The sequence below is a fragment of the Lactuca virosa genome, chromosome 5 (assembly GCF_052849685.1).
Source record: "Lactuca virosa cultivar CGN04683 chromosome 5, Lactuca_virosa_CGN04683_v6, whole genome shotgun sequence".
Classification (NCBI taxonomy): Eukaryota; Viridiplantae; Streptophyta; class Magnoliopsida; order Asterales; family Asteraceae; genus Lactuca; species Lactuca virosa.
In genome coordinates, this window is record NC_136430.1 from 101,969,262 (window position 1) to 101,992,087 (window position 22,826).

General features: G+C 36.1%; 4 protein-coding genes across 4 annotated transcripts; 2 read left to right on the forward strand and 2 right to left on the reverse strand.

Annotated features, from left to right (window-relative positions):
* Nucleotides 1–9,531: 9,531 nt before the first annotated feature.
* On the forward strand, nt 9,532–11,906 carry LOC145116785 (F-box protein At3g26010-like). The gene is made up of 2 exons (XM_079053103.1): nt 9,532–11,319; nt 11,534–11,906. Exon 1 carries the CDS (start codon nt 9,697–9,699, stop codon nt 10,981–10,983), a length of 1,287 nt encoding a protein of 428 aa, XP_078909229.1. The 5' UTR covers nt 9,532–9,696; the 3' UTR covers nt 10,984–11,319; nt 11,534–11,906.
* Nucleotides 11,907–12,317: 411 nt separating this feature from the next.
* LOC145111539 (receptor-like protein EIX2) lies at nt 12,318–13,388 on the reverse strand. Its single transcript, XM_079047803.1, has one exon. It carries the CDS (start codon nt 13,386–13,388, stop codon nt 12,318–12,320), a length of 1,071 nt encoding a protein of 356 aa, XP_078903929.1.
* Nucleotides 13,389–14,100: 712 nt separating this feature from the next.
* On the reverse strand, nt 14,101–15,303 carry LOC145111540 (receptor-like protein EIX1). Its single transcript, XM_079047804.1, has one exon. The coding sequence runs from the start codon at nt 15,301–15,303 to the stop codon at nt 14,101–14,103; it is 1,203 nt and encodes a 400-aa protein (XP_078903930.1).
* Nucleotides 15,304–18,342: 3,039 nt separating this feature from the next.
* Nucleotides 18,343–21,336, forward strand: LOC145111541 (receptor-like protein EIX2). The gene has a single exon (XM_079047805.1). It carries the CDS (start codon nt 18,343–18,345, stop codon nt 21,334–21,336), a length of 2,994 nt encoding a protein of 997 aa, XP_078903931.1.
* The last annotated feature ends 1,490 nt before the right edge of the window (nt 21,337–22,826 follow it).

A 22,826-nucleotide genomic window follows, 5' to 3' on the forward strand; every position in this document is an offset into this window, starting at 1 on the left:
GAAAAATCATAATTTCCTCATACGAAGTCAGATTTGGACGTTCTTTTTATACCTACTCTCGGTTTAACGAACACTACAATTTTTGTTTAGATCACTAAGGCTAAAAAGTAGTTTATCAAAAACTCACTTTTTACGACATTCGGCACCGTGCCGGTTTATCGTGAAACTTCGACAGGTCATAACTTCTTCGTTATAACTCGGATTTCGGCATTCTTTATATATCCGTAATCCTTGTCACGCTCACTACAAGTTTCTTAATAGATATAGGTTTTATCTAATATTTAATTTTGACGCTCATTTTTATTCTTAATTAATTAAACCCTAATAATTAAGCATAAAACACATAATTCACATAATATTCACATAATTCCTTTTCATTTCTTCTAAATGAGTTACAAAGGTTAACCTAGACCATTATGTCAATATTAATGCCTAGCCTAGAAACACGGGCGTTACAACTCTCTCCCCCTTAGAATGATTACGTCCCCGGAATCACACATCAGCAAACAAATACGGGTAGCGACTCCTCATGTCACTCTCCGTTTTCCCAGGTGAGATTTGGCCCATTCGTATGTTTCCAACGCACAAGCACTAAATCGACCATTTTTACATCACAACTTCTTAGTCTTACGGTCAACGATTGCCTTAGGTTCTTCAATCAACCTCTTGTTTTCATCCAACCTTAATTTAGAGTGGGAATTATGTCGGGCACATCTCCCGTAAATTTTCTTAAATAACACACACGAAAGGTGTTATGAATACCCTCTAGTTCTTCCGGTAATTCTAGCTTGTAAGCTTGATTCCCGATTCTCAGAAGAACTTTAAATGGACCAATAAACCTTGGACTCAACTTTCCCCTTCTACCAAATCTTATAAGTCCCTTCCACGGCGAGACTTTAAGTAAAACCGAATCTCCAACTTCAAATGATATCGGTTGTCTTTTCTTGTTAGCATAGCTCTTTTGAGCAGCTAACCTCCTTTCCCTAATCACTTTCAACTTTTCAGCAGTCTGATGGACTATTTCAAGTCCCATAAACTGCTTTTCCCCAGCTTCCAGCCAACATGACAGCATTCGAGACTTTTCCCCATACAAAGCGTGATAAGGTGCTATCTTGATGCTTGAGTGGAAACTATTACTATAGGAAAATTCTACTAGAGGTAAGTGTTTACCCCAGTTACCTTGGAATTCCAGGGTACATGCTCTCAGCATATCCTCCAATGTTTGAATTGTTCGTTCGCTCTTACCATCGGTTTGTGGATGGTAAGCTGTATTCAAACACACTTGGTACCCAATTCCTCTGATAGACTCCTCCAAAACCTTGAGGTAAAACGGCTGTCACGATCGGATACAATCGTTAACGAAACACCGTGAAGCCTCACACTTTCCTTCACATAAGAATTCGCAAGTTTATCCATAGACCATTTCTCGTTGGCTGCTATGAAATGCGCACTCTTAGTGAAGCGATCAACGACCACCCAAATCATGTCGTGACCGTTCCTTGTTCTGGGCAGTTTAGTCATAAAATCCATAGTGATACCTTCCCATTTACCCATGGGTACAGGTAAAGGATCTAAACTCCCATATGGTTTCTGATGTTGTGCCTTAACCCTAGCACAAGTTACACACTCAGCCACATACTTAGCAACATCGAGCTTCATCGTCGGCCACCAGTAATACGGTTTTAGGTCCCTATACATTTTCGTACTGCCGAGATGAATCGAGTACATGGTTTTGTGAGCTTCTTCCATCAGAAGACCTCTTACTCCTCCCGTCTTAGGTACCCAAATCCTATCTTTGAATACCTTCAATCCTTGACTGTTTGTATCAAACACCAACGTTTTATCCCAAACGTTCTTTCTCTCGGTCATTTTTCTTTAAAGCTTCCTCCTGAGCTTTCTTTTATACTTCCCACAATTGTAGAGACAACTTCAATTCTCAACGCTCTTGGCCTTTTCTTTTCAAGATTCACCTTCCGACTGAGAGCATTAGCAACAACATTTGCTTTACCAGGGTGGTAAAATATCTCACAGTCGTAGTCCTTGAGTAACTCTAGCCAGCGTCGTTGCCTCATGTTCAATTCCTTCTAATTAAAGAGATATTGAAGACTCTTATAATCAGTGAAAAGTTTGAATTTAGTACCATAAAGATAGTGCCTCCCTATCTTTAAGGCGAATACTACCACTGCCAACTCCCGATCATGAGTGGGGTAGTTCTTTTCATGCTCCTTCAATTGCCTCAATGCATACGCTATCACTTCATCCCTTTGGGTCAGAATACAACATAACCCAACTTCTTTAACAACGAACGCGATACTTCTATTGATCGCTTTGATCATCCTTTACTTCGATTTGACTTAAGTCAACTACTACATCGAACTTGGTTCTCTGAACCACGTAACAAACTCATCGTAGTCGGACTCAATTTGATATGACCACTAGGGTCGGAATAACAATCATCTTCTTAGTCATTACCGAAACGATGGTAACGACAGACTAGAATAAGACGGAATCAATTACGAGTTCCTTGGTAACCTTGTGACTTTCCCTGATCCAAGTGTGAGTCCTGTGCTTCCAGTAGTATAGATCTCTACTACTATTCACACCTACTCATACTCGTCCCAAGTATTGTCTCGCAGTCCCCAAGTCTTAAAATCACAAAACAATTTAACACATACGAATGTGTCCAATTAATCATAAAATTTTCCTAGACTCTACTAGGACTTCTTCCATGCGTATCTGCAGTCATCAATTCTGCTTCAACTTGGTTGGTGATGGAAATTCCAAATGATGGGACAACTTCAGGAATTACACCAATCGTTCCATCATCCTGCCAATCGAAGGTGTACTTCAGACGTACCATACTCCTCTAAACGTTTCATTATTTTATCAAACATATTCTAAAGACAAGATACCACTCTTACGATATCTTCTGATAGGTATCATTTACTATCATAAGCTTTTCATTTCCTCCATCTACTCAATTCTCAACGAGTCTTCACCATAACGTTTTGTATACCCAAGCAGACGTTCGGTGTACCAGGCGAGAATTTAAGATATGAAAGTTTTATTTACGATAAACGTATAAATCTCCTTATCACTTCGAAACGTTTACATGTTAGTTCTAATCTTGTAATCATACGCTTAGAATCCTACACACATAAGGTTTCCAGATCTGGTCGGCAACAGACCATAGATCCGAACAAATAATAGCATCATTATAGCTATAACACAAAACAAATAGCACATAAAAGCATTTTAGGCATCCTTCCTAAAATAAACTAGTGCTCGTGTCAATTTAGGTGTACTACCTAAAATATAATAGACACACTCAACTCACAATCATCGCTTAGCATTCTAAGTTTAAGTCTAGAAATCCTACAATTTCTTAGTTCGCTTAAACTAATGCTCTGATACCAACTGTGACATCCCCAATTTCACGGCCAGAAAAGACCGATTTAATTTATGCTTTTAAAATAATTTCAGAGTAATCATTTGATTAAAAGTGTTGTGGAATTTGTTCCCAGATAAACATGATAACTATGTTATCAAATCATTTCCGAAGAAATGTATTTTATTAACTTAAACCATTGGGATGTCATTGTCAATACAAAAACATAAGCATAAACAAAACTTACATTCATTTACACTAGTGATCTACTTCTCTTTTAATCTCTCAGTGTAAAGCAACTTCGTATCGATACCTGTGATACAAATAAACTGAGTGGGTCAGGCTTGGGAGCCTGGTGAGCATATAGGGTTTTCAACCCACAATAAATAATAAACTTATTAAGTTCTCAGTCAATAATAAATTTATTAATTTCATCAACCAAAAATAACCCTAATTACCCATTCCCATTATCCTCACTTTACGTCCCTAAAACAACTATCACAAGGGACCTAGCCTAAGGATTATCACTAGGGGTGACAACATTGCTTTGGGGGTTCCTCAGCAAGTTATGTCAAATAAAACAAACATCGGGGTGACAACATTGCTTTCCCTCAGCAAGTTATGTCAAACAAGACATCCTAACATAAAACAACCTATAAAGTGACAACATTGCTTCCCTCTGCAATTTATGTCAAATAAGACATGAAGTCACATCGTTACCATGTGCTAAGCGCATAGCTCTTATTTATCGACAGTATTTCCCACGGAAGTTCCCCCCCCCCCCCCCGCAATACATGTCAGTGGATTTTCCATATGCTAAGTCCATAGCTCTTATTCATCGACGGTATTTCCCACGGGTGTTCCCCCCGCAATACATGTCAATGGGTTTTCCATACAGCTGATGAACATACTAAGGGGTTTCCCCAGCCACACATGCACTAAAGGCAATCATGAGGGGAATAGAGTACAGCGAATGAACACTCAAGTTCATTAACACCTACAGGTTGTGGGTCTGCTAATGTTTCCCACTGGACTGTCTAGAACAGTCCATGGTTGTCATCCCTACTCTGCTGAATGACGGGGGTCAACGTTTGGGTAAGGGCATTTTTCATATTGCACCACTCACGCCAACGTTTGGGTAAAAGCTTTTCCCATATTTCACCACTCACTCTCAACTCATGATCTATATCACTGATCATCTCATCTATCCAACTCACCTTTCATCACACACCCACTATTTAACTCATGATCTATATCACTAACTCATGAAGCTAGTCTGATCACTTCATAAAAGAACAAAGACTCCAAAGCTCTTCCAAATAAAAGTATAGGGAAAATACTGATAAAGTACTCCCGTACGCTCCTGTACCCCGACACGTAATAGTGTCAAAAGGAAGAACTAATGGATGAACACATAGTTCAAAAACACCTAATGAACATATAGTTCAAGAACACTTTATGAACATATAGTTCAAACATACGTACTGATTACAAGTCTACTAACGTTCCACTGGACTATCTAAAATAGTCTGTGGACGTTGTCTATACTCTGCTAGATGACTAGATCATCTTAAACATCGATACCTCTCATCACTTTTATTTCATCACACATCATCTAATTCATCTACCCATGTTTTACCCAACATATTTGTAGATAAAAATATATATACAATTTAAAACTTGTATAAAACATCTATTTAACAGTCACCTTAATTAAATAATCAATAGAATTACACATAGCATGTATTTTAAAGAAAATACTTCATATATATGTGTAAGGTGAAAGTAACCACACACTCACCTGATTTAATGAAAATCAGGCAGCAATTCGTTTCCTAAAACGATCGTTTCTAATAAAACCGGGAGTTTTATTGAGAAACCGGGCTCTGCGAGGGTCGGGCTTCGAAACCGAAAAGATAAATTTTTCGGGCTTCTCGGGCACTTCGTGGCGTATTCTGGGCTTTGGAATAAGTACCGGGGCTTCGGGGGAAGTCGGGATAGTAAAAATATGGAAAAGGGGGTCGAAAATGGCAAAATCCCATTTTTACCCGGGAGGGTTCGCAAGGCTCCTATTTATAGGAGTGGGATCCGAAGGTCGGCTAAGGAGGTGGCGTCCGCAGGCGAGGGTGCGCAGGTGCTCGCACATGGGCTGCGCGTGCGAGGGCCTCGCTGGAGGCTTCTGATTGGACCGCTTCGGACAGCTTCCTCGGTTCGGACACGTTGCTGATGACACACCGAGATCGGACACGGGGCAGCCTCCTATTGGACCGAACCTCGGACTCGCGAAGAGCATGACACGCCTCGCCAGGTGGCTTCGGTGACTCAGCAGGTTCCGGACACGCGTCGGATTGCGAAGCGAGGACACGTGGCCGAAGTCCACGTGTGCAAAAATTCCCGGTTTTGGCATTATTCCTCGATTTTCGCGCCAAAACTTCTAAAATCCATAACTTTCGCATACGAGCTCCGTTTTTGACGTTCTTTATATGCACGCGTAGGTAAAATTACGCTCTACAACTTTCGTTTAGACTTCGTCGGCTAATTTTGACTTTAATTTTTATATTATTATTTTTAACAGACCGGGATAGGAAATCCGTTAAAAATTCATAACTTCTTCATCCGACGTCCGTTTTCGTTTGTCTTTTTACCATTGTGCTACTATTCACGAGACCTTGATTCTCGTTTAGGTCGTGTCGGCTAAAAATCACTCGATCTAAAATTCGAGTTTTTAGCTGTCTACTGCTAAGCTGAAACTTCGAAAAATCATAACTTCCTCATACGAAGTCAGATTTGGACGTTCTTTTTATACCTACTCTCGGTTTAACGAACACTACAAGTCTCGTTTAGATCACTAAGGCTAAAAAGTAGTTTATCAGAAACTCACTTTTTACGACATTCGGCACCGTGCCGGTTTATCGTGAAACTTCGACAGGTCATAACTTCTTCGTTATAACTCGGATTTCGGCATTCTTTATATATCCGTAATCCTTGTCACGCCCACTTCATGTTTCTTAATAGATATCAGTTTTATCTAATATTTAATTTTGACGCTCATTTTTATTCTTAATTAATTAAACCCTAATAATTAAGCATAAAACACATAATTCACATAATATTCACATAATTCCTTTTCATTTCTTCTAAATGAGTTACAAAGGTTAACCTAGACCATTATGTCAATATTAATGTCTAGCCTAGAAACACGGGCGTTACATTTCTGGCCGACCCTCCATATATTTCAGCATCATTAAATCATTTTTTAAATTTAATAATTCGACCCTCCATATATTTCAGCATCGTCAAATCATTTTTTAAATTTAATAATTTTTTACTATGCTTAATATATTTTATGGATGGACTTAGGTAACTTCATTTAGGTTTAAATCTGATACAAATATATAAGGGATGTTATCCGGATTGAAAACCAAAAACCGAATAAGACTATTTGAAATAAACGAAGTCGAACAGATCAAATTAATACAGGTCCGGTTTGGTTCGGGTGGTAATCGGTTCGATTTGGTTCTTACTCGAATAAACCGAATAATATTTACAATATAATTAAGAACCCAACAGACACGAAAAAATCTGATTAACCCGAATAAACCCGAATAACATTTTACATTTACAAATTATAGTTATATTGAAAAAATATGCATTCACAAGAAAATTATTTATATGAAAAACAGACAAGTGATAAAGTTATATTGAAAAAATATCAAAATTTAAATAACAAAATTAAAAATAATTGTGTCTATGTGAAAAACTTAATAACATTTAATAAAATGTTTGAGACTTGAGCACAAGGGTCATGAAATGGTCAATGGTGTACACTGTTGGTAGTGATACTTGAACAAATAAAACATAATTTGTTTTGCTATATTTTGGTTTGATTTTTTAACACATTCATTGTTTATCACATCTTCCAAAGCTTTCGCTACATCATCGTCTTTCAAAATTTCATCAATGTTGTCCACAATTGACTTTCTTGATTTTTTTTACCCAATTTTGGATGCAATTAAAAAATAACTTTAACAAAGTTTTTTTTTTTTCGTCATGCTTCCAAGTGTCAATACTATTATCTCTATTTTTTTTTTCTTTTTTTTTTGAAATTGAAAGTGATTTGGTTTTTTAATTTTTTTTCTAAATTTTTTGGGTTCTTTTTACATCTTTGCGCATGTCTAATCATACCTGAACTATCGTTTTAGCCGGATTCGGTTTGAGCAACATGTCACACCTTTTTCATTTGCTATGTTTAATGTCGTCAATATGAACTTCTTCATTGTAACATCTCATTTTCACAACCAATTTTTTCATTTTTATTTAAGATAAAACACCATTTTCATAAAACCAACTTAAGAAAACTTATTTGTTCCAAAATACAATTGTTTGAAAATCAGAGTAATATAATAAATATGGAATCTCCAATGTTGCTAATGAGTGTGTACAATCACACATTCGTCTTCCCACGATCACCAATAGTACCTGAAAAGAATATTTAATCCACAACTATAAGCCAAAGCTTAGTGAGTTCCCCCAAAATACCACATACCACAATACACATACAATGCATGCACACACAAAAGCCTTTAGTCTGAGTGGACCGCCTCTCGAGGCCAATGTTGTATTGTGTCGTGTTCGTGTTCAAATTTTAACAAAAAAATTAACACGATACGACATGAAAATAAAACTCAATAAACACGACATATAATGATTTGTACAAGATGTATACTCAATTAAATATTGCCCATAAAATATTTTAAATTTAAATAAAAAAAATTATTTCACTTGACACAAACCATGACACTTCTTCAAATTTCCTTATAATTCCAACGCCAAACACACATGGAACTTCAATCGACATGTATTTATATTTCTTATAATTCTAATAAGTGGGGTTTGTGACTTATAATATGTAACCACTCCTTCAAATAAACAAATAAGGATATGCTCCCTCAATCGTTGCATTTTAATGGAGTCAATGGACCCATATATTTCATAAAGACATTTGATGGACATAATTGGGGTTTTAGCCTCTTTAGACTTCAAAATTAAGCTAAATAGAAACACCACAAGTTCTGGAAGTTGTAGAAACTTAAACTAAACATTTAAAAAAAAATTGTACAGTATCCATGATTTTTTGAGGGGTAGCACATGCCACCCCTGCTGGGTATATAATATGAGAAATGTTATTGATTGTCGGAGCAGAGGAAAAGACCGTGTTGGTTGTCTTTGTTGATCTTTGTAAGAGAAGAAGAATCAAATGTATAGTGCTAAGCACAACTTAGGCTTATAATGCATGACTTATGGTGCACGACTTATATTGCGCTGCTTATGAGTGGGCTTAGCGGCCATCAATCATGAAAGTGTCACGCAGGAGAGCATCGCGTGAAACAAATCGAGCATCATGCGGTAGAGTATCGCATGGAAATGGATTGGGCTTAGCAGCTAACGATTGTGAATACGTCAATGGAATAACATCGCGTAAAAATGGATCGGACCTAACAACCAGCGATCGTGAATACAAAGTGAGAAATTCTTCTACCTTAAACTATTTATAAACAATTTTACAAATATACAACTTCTTTTGAATTGAAAAAAATAATAACAAATGTGACATGATCATATACAAAGTGAGAATATACAAGTAGACATTCATGATATCAATGCTTAAAACATTATCATCCGTTCCACCTTCACCCTTAAAAAATGTTTTTAATATATATATATATATATATATATATATATATATATATATATATATATATATATATTTCATTTAAACGTATTTATATGTATTATTAACAATATTAATAAAAACAAATTTAAAAAACAGTATATTTATTTATATTTTTAATAAAATAATAATAATAATAATAATAATAATAATAATAATAAGGTTTTTGTTTGCAGAAAATTCATAATATTTTTGTTTGTAGAAAAGTCTCAAAATTTTAGGTTAGTTTACGAAATAATACCAAATTAATTTGTTACCAGTTCCAACCGGTCAAAAATAGCAAAATACAAACTTTTACTGGTTTTTAAGACTTTTTCGTAAACAAAAATTAATTTAGAACTAAAATGTAAACGGAAACAAAATTTTAAGACCTGAAGATTTCCTATCTTTTAAAACCAAAGTTTAAACGATATACAGATAACATTATCCCGTTAGAAAGACCTAATTCCACTTTTGTCTCGAAAATTCATTAACCTACCGGTGATCGTAGTAGCCTTCCATAGCAATCTATATTTGACTTGTCGGTAACGGAAATCAGCGATTTTCCGACGAACAGGGCGGTTCAGGTGGTGGTCGTATGGCAGAGTTGGAAGTGATGTTCGACGGCTCTTCACTTCCAAAACAAAAGAGTGTGGAATCAGTTTCATCATCAGTGTTTGATAAGCTCACCGACGAGCTCTTAATCGAAACCCTAATTCGTCTCCCTATAAAGCCAGCCAATTTCTGTAAGTGCGTCTCAATACGCTTTCGCTCTTTGATTTCCACTTCATATTTCGTACGTTGTTATTTGAATCATCATCAAATCAACAATTCTTTTGCTCTTTATTATCAATCGAAACCTACGTTCCATAACATGATTCGTCCTTCCTTAATGGGCATCGATATTGCTTTCGGATTCCCCATTTTCGAATCTCCAGGGTTTTCTTTATCTTTTCTTGCTTCTGATTCTGAACAACAAAACCAAGAAACTTTTCAGTACCTAGCTTCAAACAACGGATTAGTTTTATGCTGTGCTGCTATGCGTCGCCCAATTGTTTACTTTGTTTGTAATCCGTTAACAAAGCAATGGATTTCTCTTCCTCCCCCTCCTAGTAATGTTAAAACAGTTTACACTGGGTTTATATGTAATCCCCAATATTCATTTAATGATGATAGGAAAACAAGCTTCAAAGTGGTTCGAATTGAAGTAGTTAAGTGTGAGTCACCTATGCAACTCTCAGGTACATTGAAATTGGAAATCTTTTGTTCGATATTAGGGAAATGGACTGAGGAGTATTTCATGTCTAGTTCGACTTCAGATCATGAATTGTTCTATGGATGGAATTACAGGTGTCCTAGTGCTGTAGTTTGTGATGGATTACTTCATTGGGATACTCTTTCAAACTGTGGTATTTTCACTTATGATCCTTATAATGGTGAATGTAGAACCATTGAGCTTCCACATGAGATAAGAAAGCCGTTATGGGCTCTTAAATATTGCTTAGGGGAGTCTGCTGGTTGTCTTAGATATGCTAATTTTTCATGGGATGATACGAATTACAGAGTGTGGGAACTCAAGAATGGTGGTGAGTGGTTGTTGTTGCATAAAGTTCACTTGGATGAAATGAAATCCACAGTTGAAACAATTAACAAGGATTGCATGGGTTTGCTTTCACCTCATCCACTTGATCAAGATATTGTTTTCTTTTGGTGTCGATCCTCGTGTAGAATTGTTGAATACAACATGAGGAACAAGATTTTGAAGTTACCATGTTTTCTTCGAGATGTGAAGATTATTAGTCTTTTGAGCCCTATGTTCTTCCCATTTGTGCTTCCTTGTTGGCCTACCACAGTTCCACTTATCCAACAACATGGCCTAAGCTAATAGATCCATTATTCAGTATGTGTAAATGTAATACCTCTTATTTATTATTTTATACCTACAAGTCTATGTTTTCCACTTTTGATCTTATTAGGACTTAAACGTCTCTTGAGAAACTTTCAGTGCACATATTAATCCGCTTAAAATTGTGTTATTCACACGGTGTATTAGAGGGCTAAAAGTGCAGGAAAAAAAACCCGTCTCTTCAAAGGTGTTTCAACATGTATTTTACACACAAAAGGGGTTCAATAAGTTTGGGTGATAGTGGATGAAGGAATCAAGGCTACAATACTGGTGATAATTAAAGAGATTTCATTTCATATGCTCCTTTAAATCAGTGTAAGTTTCATTTTTTTTAAAAAAGAAAAAAAATTCAAAAGAAGCTTTCACTGAAGCATTGCATCAAACGCTTCATGTGCATGTCAAACTGTAAAAATGTTGAAAAGGTAAATCGTGTACTGATAAACTAAATGGAGTTGGAAGTTCTTACAAACCGAAGAAAAAACACAACACATAATTTCTATATGATTTGATTTGATGTAATTTCTATCAGGAGGAATGGAATGAACAAAAGAGGGTCTTGCAGAGAATGAAAAAGCATGGGGTTAGAGGGAATGAGATTCACGGAGTAATGAAACATTCATTTGAATGATTATTTGCCTAAATTTCGAGCAAATCTTAAATATTTTGATCCTTGATTTGGCGGATAACCATACCCTGATCTTTCTGCTTTCACTTCTTTGATATGCCAAGATTATCGGTCTTTTGAACCCTATGTTCTTCCTATTTATGCGACGTTCCTCTCATCCAACAACATGGCCTAAGCTTGTAGATAAAATGTTTGGTATGCATAAGCTCGTTGCTTGTTTTGTTACAACAACACATTGTATAATAATGATCATTGATATGAATTCTGGTGTCGTTCATTTGTATTCCTTCTATCTTACTATTTTAAATTTTCTATTAGATTCACACGATTGTTCTATTAAATCACATCAATGGCCAATTTCATGATAACATTCATATGTTTACTAGTATCACCCCTAATATATATATATATATATATATATATATATATATATATATATATATATATATATATATATATATATATATATATATATATATATATAGCTTGTTTTTCTTGTTAAAATCCAAATATTTATGAAGAGTAGCCAAATTTAGTAGACGCATCAAGTTGAAGGATGTTAGGAAATGGAATGTGTGTTGGACATAAAATATATTAGAACTACTTTTACCTATACAAGTAACAAGATTGCAAACGTAACAAACTTTCAACAACGCCACACGAAAACACATGTATGTCGTGTGTATATTTAAGGTGAAGTTTTCCTCCGGAGCCTAGCGAAACTCAACTCTAGCCTTAGAAGAACCCATTCCTTAACGACATTCAAAAATCCATAATATGCATGTCTCCATGAGTCTTTGAGAACCAATGTCCCATAAAAACCCCAAAATCCAAAGGCAAAACCACCCACAATGCCAAAAAGGAACCCCTTATTTATTAGCTTATCATTTTCAGACTCTTGTTCATGTGCAACATCTGGGTTTCTACTTCCTGACTCGTCACCGGGGCATAACTTCAGCAACGGAACCCCACAAAGTGCAGGATTTCCGGCGTATGATGACATTTCGAAGCTCTGTAACTGCGTGCCCTTCGGGATTCTTCCATACAAGCTGTTGAACGACAAATCCAACACCCCAAGATTGCTCAACTGTGAAAGGCTTGTTGGGATAACGCCTACCAGGTTGTTTCTCGATATATCAAGAAAATCCAACTGTCTCAATTGACCGATGTTGTCAGGTATTGGTCCGATTAAGCTGTTTCTTGAAAGATTCAAGGCAACAAGAGCCAAAAGACTCGTGATTTCATCTGGGATTTCTCCGGTTAGTCTATTGGAAGATAAATCAAGGGTAACGACCAGACCCAATGTCTTTTGGTACTCTGATTGCTTTCCTTTCCATTGCAGTAATACTTTAAACACAACCCTAGGTCTGGTAATTAGCCTGGTTCGTTCCACCCCAATCGAATTGTACTCGATACTTGCACGTGCGGAACCTTTCTCCCTCATAGTCATCCCTGAAACGTTATTGAGGCATTTCGGTATGTTCCCGGAGATATTGTTAACAGAGAGGTCCAAAATTTGAATATTCTCGAGCTTACATAAGCTTCTAGGAATGGTTCCATGGAACCTATTCGATGGTAAGCTAAGAACAAGCAACATTGATAAGCTTTCCCCTAACCATTCTGGTATCTTCCCAGAGAGTTCATTTTCTCCAAGATCAAGAAGTCGTAGATACATGCAATTTCTCAAGGAGGATGGCAGGTCCCCTGTCAACCTATTGCCTCTCATACTCATCATATCGAGCAGTTTGAGGGCCCCCATGGAGTCAGGAACTACCCCCGTAAATCCATTGTTTTCAAGGTTTAGAATAACCAGGTTACCAAGGTTCTTCCAACAGTTTGGAAGCTCTCCAGACAGTTTGTTGTTAGATAGATCAAGGTGGGTTAAGCTAGTCAGGTTACACAAGAAAGAAATCGGCCCTGAAAACATGTTGTCGTTGAGCATTAGTGTAACACTGTCAGGAGGAAACAAGAGTAAGTTACCCGAAAAGTTATTTGAGCTCAAATCAATTATAGGTTGGTTACCATATATCAAACCCGAAACCTTGCCATGGATCTGATTTGAGGAGAGATTTAAGTAACGAATACCCGGAATCAACGACCCCCAGAACCAACTAGGGACGGAATCGTTGATTCCGGTATTAGATATATCAAGCACGGAGTAATTCTTTTGAGTTTTCAGCCATCCCGGGAAAGAACTCCCGAGTTTGCATGATGACAACGAGATGGTTTCGAGTTGAAAAGTAGCAGACCAATCGGAACCGATTTCTAAATCCAACGAATTAAACGACAGATCAAGCTATCTCAAACGAGAAAGATTAGCTACATGTGTTTCAGATATCGTTCCTTGAAAGAAATTCGAAGATGCACCCAAAGACTCGAGCTTAGAGAGAGGCTCTAACCTTTCGGCTAGAGTTCCATTTAAGAGGTTTCTTTCAAAATACAACTCCCGCAATGAAGCGAAAGTTGAAAGATCAGGGATCAATCTGTTGATTTTGGTTGTCTGCCAAATCAAGGATTGAAAGATTCGAGATTTTCTCGAATCTTCTTGGGAAAGATCCATTTAACTGATTTCCAAAAATATAGAATTCTTTCAGAGCTGTGAATATTGTGAAATCAGGCAAAGAACCGCTTAATTGATTTTGTGATAAATCAAGAACTTGTAATGACCTCTGTGGCCCTACATAGCCAGAAAGGTTGTCGAAAAAACTGGAAAGGTCTTGGTTGAGATTATTCGCATATAGGAAAAGTTCGCGTAAGTCCCTCAACTTCCTAAAGGAGCTCGGAATACCACCTTCGAGGCCGTTGTTGGTCAAATCTAGGGTTTGGAGGTTTTTAAACGTACCAAATGCTTTAGGAATGATACCAAGTAGCTTGTTGTTGGATAGATCGATATAAGTAAGGCTGCTACTAAAGTTGAATAACCATGGGTATATCATCGAGTTTGGAAGATCGTTAGAATTGATATTAAGAACTGAAAAAGAATCGGATAAGTTGGTGATCATTGATGGAGCTACCAATTTGCCAGTGGTATTCGGAAGCAAACAGTTTACAAGGTGCAACTCTACGAGGGAGGGCAATGTGATGGCGTTATTAACTAACCCAACGGACTCACTGAGGTCTATATAACTAAGATTTAGGTACTTGAGAGAGGAAAGACGAGAGAGCCAATCTGTGTTCTTAATGACCACCGATGTAGTTGCAAGATCAAGAGTTTGTAATTGGGAAAGATTTCCTAATTGATAGGGTAACATGGGTGAACTTAACTCGATCCTAGCGAGTTTGAGGTGTTGTAGTGTCTTGAGGGAACCAAGGAAGTTTGGGATACGAGTGAAACTATTTCCACTCAAATCTAAATATGTCAAAGAACTTAACGACAACAACGAAGAATCGATTTCACCTCTTAGACTAAGTAATTGTTGAAGATCTTTCGACCAAACTGCAGGAAGATCAAGCTTAATGACTTGACCCGAGTCGTTGTTGCATGCTACACCCCTCCATTGACAGCAATCTCGTGAAGTGCTAGTATTTCTCCATGTGTTTAAAATGTTGTAATCGTCCACCAGCCTGTGTTTGAATTGCAAGAGTGCCATCCGATCGCCCTCCAAACACCTTGTTTGGGCATAGTTGATGTTGCTGCATATGAAAATGAAAAGCAAATAGAGAGGGAGACGCATGATTGATGAATTTTTGTTGAAGAAGTTAAAACAAGTATTAAGTTATACTAGTAATCTGTATTTTATGATTTATTGTAATGTCAATATTTATAGAGTTATGAGCAATATTCTCTTGTACATTGTTAAGAGCGCGAGACTATAGATCTCATCCAAAATGTCAAAGGCTGCTCGCTAAAACAAAAGGGACATTACAATTTAGATCCCATTCAATCTTTTTTCTTCTTATTTTGTATGATATGTTAAATATATAATTTAATATCCGATGGCTTCTTTGAATCAATTATTGGGTCAAACATTATCAAAACGGAGTTAATGTCATGAACAAGGACAGCTTGGTGCTTTAATGGTGTGACAAATAAACATAGAGTGGGAGTCTCCAAAGAGAGAAATTAAAAAAGATCCCCTTCAAGATGAAAATTTCATTAAATGTCACTAATAATGAAACAAATTATTTTCTTTGTCCGTCATATGTTTGCATAGATCGAGAATTAAAGAACAAAGCAGACAAATGGTAGTTGATAAATACAAATTTGCTTTGACTAAAAAAAAAAAAAAAGAGAGAGAGAGAGAATTGATTATAAAAAAGGTTTGGACATAAAACAATGAAGAGCATTTTGATTCATTAAGCATTACATCAAATAAAAAACATAAATTGAAGTGATTAATGTATAAATGCAGTCCGCTTTGACAAACAATTGAACAAATACAAACAGATTAACTATCTATATTATTATCTATTGATTATAAAGGAGAAGGATTAAACATTCAGCACAAATTTGATTCATTGAAGTGGTCAAGGTCAGCCGAAAAAGAGAACTCAGTGTGAAAGACATCCAAAAAATAAAAATAGAATACGTATGCTATTTGAGCTTTAGACAATACACTTGAACAATTAACCCAAAACGGAAGTATATAACTTGATAACACACTTCCTACATGAATAATTGAAGACAGATTCCATTTTCCAGAATTCACGGTTAAACACTTGAATCATATTAAAAAAAAATGAACCCTTGCTAATATATTAACTCAAACTAGATGTAAGTAACACCACGGCATATTACTCCACCTCAGATTACAACCACGGTTACCATGCACCGCCATCACCGTCGTGCTTCCACAAGACCACAGCGTCACTACCATTTTCATAATGTTCATTTTCGATTCCTTTTTCCTTTATCTTCTTAAAGTGGCATCTACTTGTCAATAATTATAAATTGGTGTGAGACCCACAATTGCTTCTCGAAAAAATTGAAAGAAAAATGGGTGGATTGTTGTGCTTGGTTGAAGTTTTTGAATTCGCCGGAGATCAAATGTTTCCCAAGGTTTTCAGTCAGTGGTTTTGAGGTGGGTTTGCAGTCAAGGTGCTAGTGGGTTGTTTTGTTAAGTTACTTTTATTATAATTATGTAATTTATGTTTACAGATTATTTATAAAATAAATAATTATTTATAAGAAAATTATAGAAGGGAACTTATATAATTTGGTATAAATCCATTCTAAAGGGTGTTCGGTACAAAGTTTTGGGGAGCTTTTAGCTTTCGACAAAAACTCGAAAAATAAAATTGTTTGTCGGTAGAAGCTTTTAGTTTTTAATTTAAATAAAAAACTCAAAATCCAAAAATTACTTCAACGTTTAACAAAAAAACTCTTGCTTATTATAACAAAATTACTACTTTACCCTTAACAAAACTAATCAAAAGTTTTCAAACTATTTTTGTCAAACACTCATATACAATACCAATCACAGACTTTCAGCTTCCGGCCATAAGATACTTGTGGCGGGAGTACGGGCATTCTTTGACCCGACCAACCCTTCAACCTGTGGTGGGAGTATGGGCATGGGCTTGTGTGGGGGGGGGGGGGGGGGGTACATGGGTCTTGTAAGTGAGTAGGTGGATAAGTGAGACATATGAAAGATGATGATAATATGGTTAATTTGATGAATTATTGTAAATAAAGAGGAGGTGAGAAGATATTTTGTATTTATAATATAACATTAAAAAAAATGGGATTTAAAATCCGTGCTTTTATCCAAAAAAAAAGGACCAATTCCCTCACAAACATAATTTAATGGAATCCAAAAAATTAATAATTATTTAATTTTGACAACCAAACACAATTTTTACCGAAATTTACATTTCAAGTACTCTAAATTCTTTCGAAATCCGTGAACCTCGCCAAAATGTTTAGGATGTAAGTGTTGAAAGGAAGATGAGATTAATGTAGCCTCAATGAGGCATCACCGGTGGGAGGGGTGAATTCTCACCAGCTTGAATAATTAATTTTCGGGTAACTTAACCCGTATTGTTTCATGCTACTTGACATGAATTCTAGTGCTATTCCAAACGAAGGTATAACATACCATTTTTTAATTTCCTTTTCTATTCGATCTCCTCTTTTTATTTTAGTATTTTAGAGTCTTTTATATATGCTATATATAGTATAATTATGAAGTGGTTTTATCCGAGGAAGGTCCTATCTTGTAACACATCTGCACATGATTCTATGCATGGCATATTAAAGCCTCACATGGTTGAGGTGTGTGTGAGGTCAAGCAAAACAGCCACCAAGTGTTTGACAAATTGTCTTCTAGGCTCTAGCTTTTCCAGATTTCTCAATCTCTCAGTGTAGAATGTTACACATATTGGCCAAACTGAAACCTCAAAAAGGGTTTCGTTTTTCCGTGCCACTTACAACTCATCTTCTTTTAAAAGCACAGGTGATGACACATTGTTTCATTCTAATTGACGTGAATTCTGGTACTAGGAATATGTCCTAGGTACGCATGATTATTAGTTATATGTTTAAAAAAAATAAAAAAAAAGGTTTTGTGAAGAGGATGTCCCTTTTGACATTTTGGAATTGGAGAATCTCCATAGTCAACTCTATTTTGTCATTATCCCATGTTAATCTTATAATCTACAACACAATATTGCCCATAACTCTATAAATAATAGCATAATGATTAATTAGGAGCTTCAACACTATTAATCTCATACTCCTTTTAATTAATTTCTTGAAACCAAATTCATCACTCATGCATCTCCTCCTTCATTTCCTTTTCATTTTCATATGCAGCAACCTCAACTATGCTGAAACAAGGTGTGTGGAGCGTGACCGAAGGGCACTCTTGGAATTCAAAAAAGGGCTCACGGACGATTACGCCCTTCTCAAATCATGGAGAAATAACAACGCTTCACGAGATTGCTGTAAATGGAGAGGCGTAGGATGCAACAACAACACTGACCAAGTCATTAAACTTGATCTTCATGCAGTATGGTCAGATGAACTCGAACAATTACTTGGTCTCAGTGGTGAAATTGATTCTTCATTGCTTTCATTAAATTCTTTGACATATTTAGATTTGAGTGGAAACAGTTTCACTCGTATCCCAAACTTCCTTGGTTCCCTCAAAACACTACAACACCTCAAACTCGCTAACATCGAGTTAACTTCACCTGAATTTCCATCTCAATTAGGCAATCTTTCCAACTTACAAACTCTTGATCTGTTAGCTACACCTGTGGTCATGAAGAACACAAATTGGCTCTCTCGTCTTTCCTCTCTCAAATACCTAAATCTTAGTTATATAGACCTCAGTGAATCTGTTGGGTTACTAAATAACGCCATCAGATTGCCCTCCCTTGTAGAGTTGCACCTTGCAAACTGCTTACTTCCAAATAACACTGCCAAATCATTCGTTGGCTCCATAACCAACTTATCCGATTCTCTTTCAGTTGTTGATATAAGTTATAACGATCTTCCAAACTCTATGATATACCCATGGTTATTCAATTTTAGTAGCACCCTTACTTACATCGATCTATCTGACAACAAGCTACTTGGTATCATTCCGGAAGCATTTGGTACTTTTAAAAACCTCCAAACCCTAGATTTGACCAACAATGGCCTTGAAGGTGGTATCCCAAGCTCGTTTTGGAATTTGAGCAACATTCGGGAACTTGTCTTATCTGGGAACAATCTGAATCAAGATCTTCCTAGTTTTTTTGACAAACTCTCTGGTTTAGGGCCACAGAGGTCATTACAAGTTGTGGATTTATATGATAATCAACTTACAGGTTCTTTGCCTGATTTTACAACATTCACGTCTCTCAAGGAACTGCTCATTGGACGCAATCAGTTGAACGGATCTTTCCCAGAAAATTTTGAAAAAATCTCGAATCTTTTCATCCTTGATTTGGCGGATAACCGTATCAATGGATTGCTCCCTAATCTTTCTGTTTTCGCTTCTTTGCGGGAATTGTATTTTGAGAGAAACCTCTTAAATGGAACTCTAGCCGAAAGGTTAGAGCCTCTCTCTAAGCTCGAGTCTTTGGGTGCATCTTCGAATTTCTTTCAAGGAACGATATCTGAAACACATGTAGCTAATCTTTCTCGTTTGACGTTCCTTGATCTGTCGTTTAATTCGTTGGATTTAGAAATCGGTTCCGATTGGTCTGCTACTTTTCAACTCGAAACCATCTCGTTGTCATCCTGCAAACTCGGGAGTTCTTTCCCGGGATGGCTAAGAACTCAAACGAACTTCTCCGTGCTTGATATATCTAACGCCGGAATCAATGATTCCGTCCCCAGTTGGTTCTGGGAGTCGTTAATTCCAGGCATTCGTTACTTAAATCTCTCCTCGAACCAGATCCATGGCATGATTCCGGATTTGGATTTAATATCTGGTAACCGACCTTTAATCGATATGAGCTCAAACAACTTCTCGGGTAACTTACCGTTGTTTCCTCTTGACACCGTTACTCTAAAGCTCAATGACAACATGTTCTCCGGGCCCATTTCTTCCTTGTGTAACCTAACTAGTTTAAGCCACCTTGATCTTTCTAATAACAAACTGTCGGGAGAGCTTCCAAACTGCTGGAACAACCTTGATAACCTGAATATTCTCAACCTTGAAAACAATGGATTTATCGGGAAAGTTCCCGACTCAATTGGGGCTCTCGAGTTTGTTAAAATGATGAGTTTACGAGGCAATAGCTTGATCGGGGAGCTGCCTACGTCCTTACAAAACTGCACTTCATTGCTACTTCTTGATCTTGGAGAAAATGAAATATCGGGTAAGATACCAGAATGGTTAGGTGAAAGCTTTTCAATGTTGCTTGTTCTTAGCTTACCATCAAATCGGTTCAATGGAACCATTCCTACAAGCTTATGTAAGCTCAAGAACATTCAAATTTTAGACCTCTCAGTTAACGATATCACCTGGAAAATACCGAAATGCCTCAGTAACATTTCGGGGATGATAATGAGGGAGAAAGGGATACTGCAAGCAAGTATTGAGTACAACGCAATCGGGTTGGATCAAAGCAGACTTATTATCACAGCTAGGGTTGTGTTTAAAGTATTACTGCAATGGAAAGGAAGGCAATCGGAGTACCAAAAGACATTGGGTCTTGTCGTTAGCCTTGATCTTTCTTCCAATAGACTAACGGGCGAAATCCCAAGTGAAATCACGAGTCTTTCGGCTCTCATTGCCTTGAATCTTTCAAGAAACAGCCTAATTGGATCAATACCTAAAGACATCGGTCGATTGAGACAGTTGGATTTTCTTGATCTATCGAGAAACGACCTTCTTGGTGGAATCCCTACAAGCCTTTCAGAGTTGAGTAATCTTGGGGTGTTGGATTTGTCCTTCAACAACTTGTCGGGAAGAATCCCGAAGGGCACGCAGTTACAGAGCTTTGACGTGTCATCGTACGCTGGAAATCTTGCACTTTGTGGGGTTCCACTGAAAAACGTATGCCCTGGTGATGAGACAAACAGTGGAAACCCAAACCCAGATGGTGTTACTGAACAAAAATCTGATGATAATGATAAGATAATAAATAAGGGGTTCATTTTTGGCATTGTGGCTGGTTTTGCGTTTGGGTTTTGGGGTTTTTATGGGTCGTTGGTTCTAAAAGAGTCATGGAGACATTCGTATTATGGATTCTTGAATGTCGTCAAAGATTGGGTTCTTTTAAGAGTGGAGTTGACTTTGGCTAGGCTGAGAAGGCGAACTTCATCTTAAATCTCCACATGTTATCTCTATTTCTTTTTATACTGCTATTTTAAATCTTTTGTTGATCAGTATTATTGTTCATTGAATTGCATCAACTGCCTAAATACATTACAAGACACTGAATTTCTTTTTATCCAAACACTGAAGGTTTGGAGGCGTGTGAGCCTGTGAGGTCAAAGGAGTTGTTTGAGATATTGTTACAGATATAAGAATAAATTTATTTTTATTTATGTCTTATAATAATAAATATATAGTGAATTATAATAAATATCCTTCATCAAATTGCTTTATTTTTTATTTGGTAAATCTTTATTTCTCACACCGCACAACTATCATTATCTCTAAATATTATTAAAAGAGAAACCTTATGACATCATCTTAAACCATCTGGGCCATTGATAGTATTTCAATCTTATATTTTTCACCTTTAGATCAAATTGCTGACATCATCTTCCCAAAATGCAATGTATTTAATTTCAATAAAAGCTTTACAATCGTCAAACAATAACTTACATTCGTTGAAATGAAATGTATTTAATTCCAATAAAAGTTTTCCATATTTTAAATATTGATTTTTCGATTATAAATTTTTTAATATGATCAATTTTAAAAACATATTAATAACAAACCATTTCAGTTAAGGCATTAATATCAACCATTAATATAAATTCGTTTATATTAGTAAACTATTAATATAAAATCCATTTTTATTAGGAAATCATTAATACCAAAAAATCATATTTAAATTATCACATACATATACGATTCATCCTTGAATCAGCGGGTCACGCTTATTTTCAATCGTTGTTTTTCTTCAAACATTATCCTACAACATCATTTTTATTGCTTATAACTTTCATCGTCATTCTCTGCTTCAAACGTCGTTGTGCACTAGAAGGTCAATACCTTCTTTTACTTTTTATATGTTTTTCGATTATTTTTTTGTTCCTATATCAAATATATGTCTTCATATATTTCGATTTTCTTTGTCACAAATCTCTAAATATTATTAAAATAGAAACCTTATGACATCATCTTAAACAATCTGGACATTTGATTGTATTTCAATCTTATGTTTTATTGCTGACATCATCTTCCCCAAATGGAATGTAGTTAATTTCAATAAATGTTTTCCAATCGTCAAACAATAACTTACATTTGTTGAAATGAAATGTATTTAATTCCAATCAAAGCTTTCCATATTTTAAATATTGAATTTTCGATTATGAAGGTTTTAATATGGTCAATTTTAAAAACATATTACTAACAAACCATTTCAATTAAGGCATTAATATCAATCATTAATATAAATCCGTTTATATTAGTAAACCATTGATATAAAATCTATTTTTATTAGGAAATCATTAATACCAAAAAATCATATCCAAATTATCACATACATATACGATTCATCTTTGAATCCGTGGCTCACACTTATTTTCAATCATTGTTTTTCTTCAAACCTTCTCCTACAACATCATTCTTATTGCTTATAACTT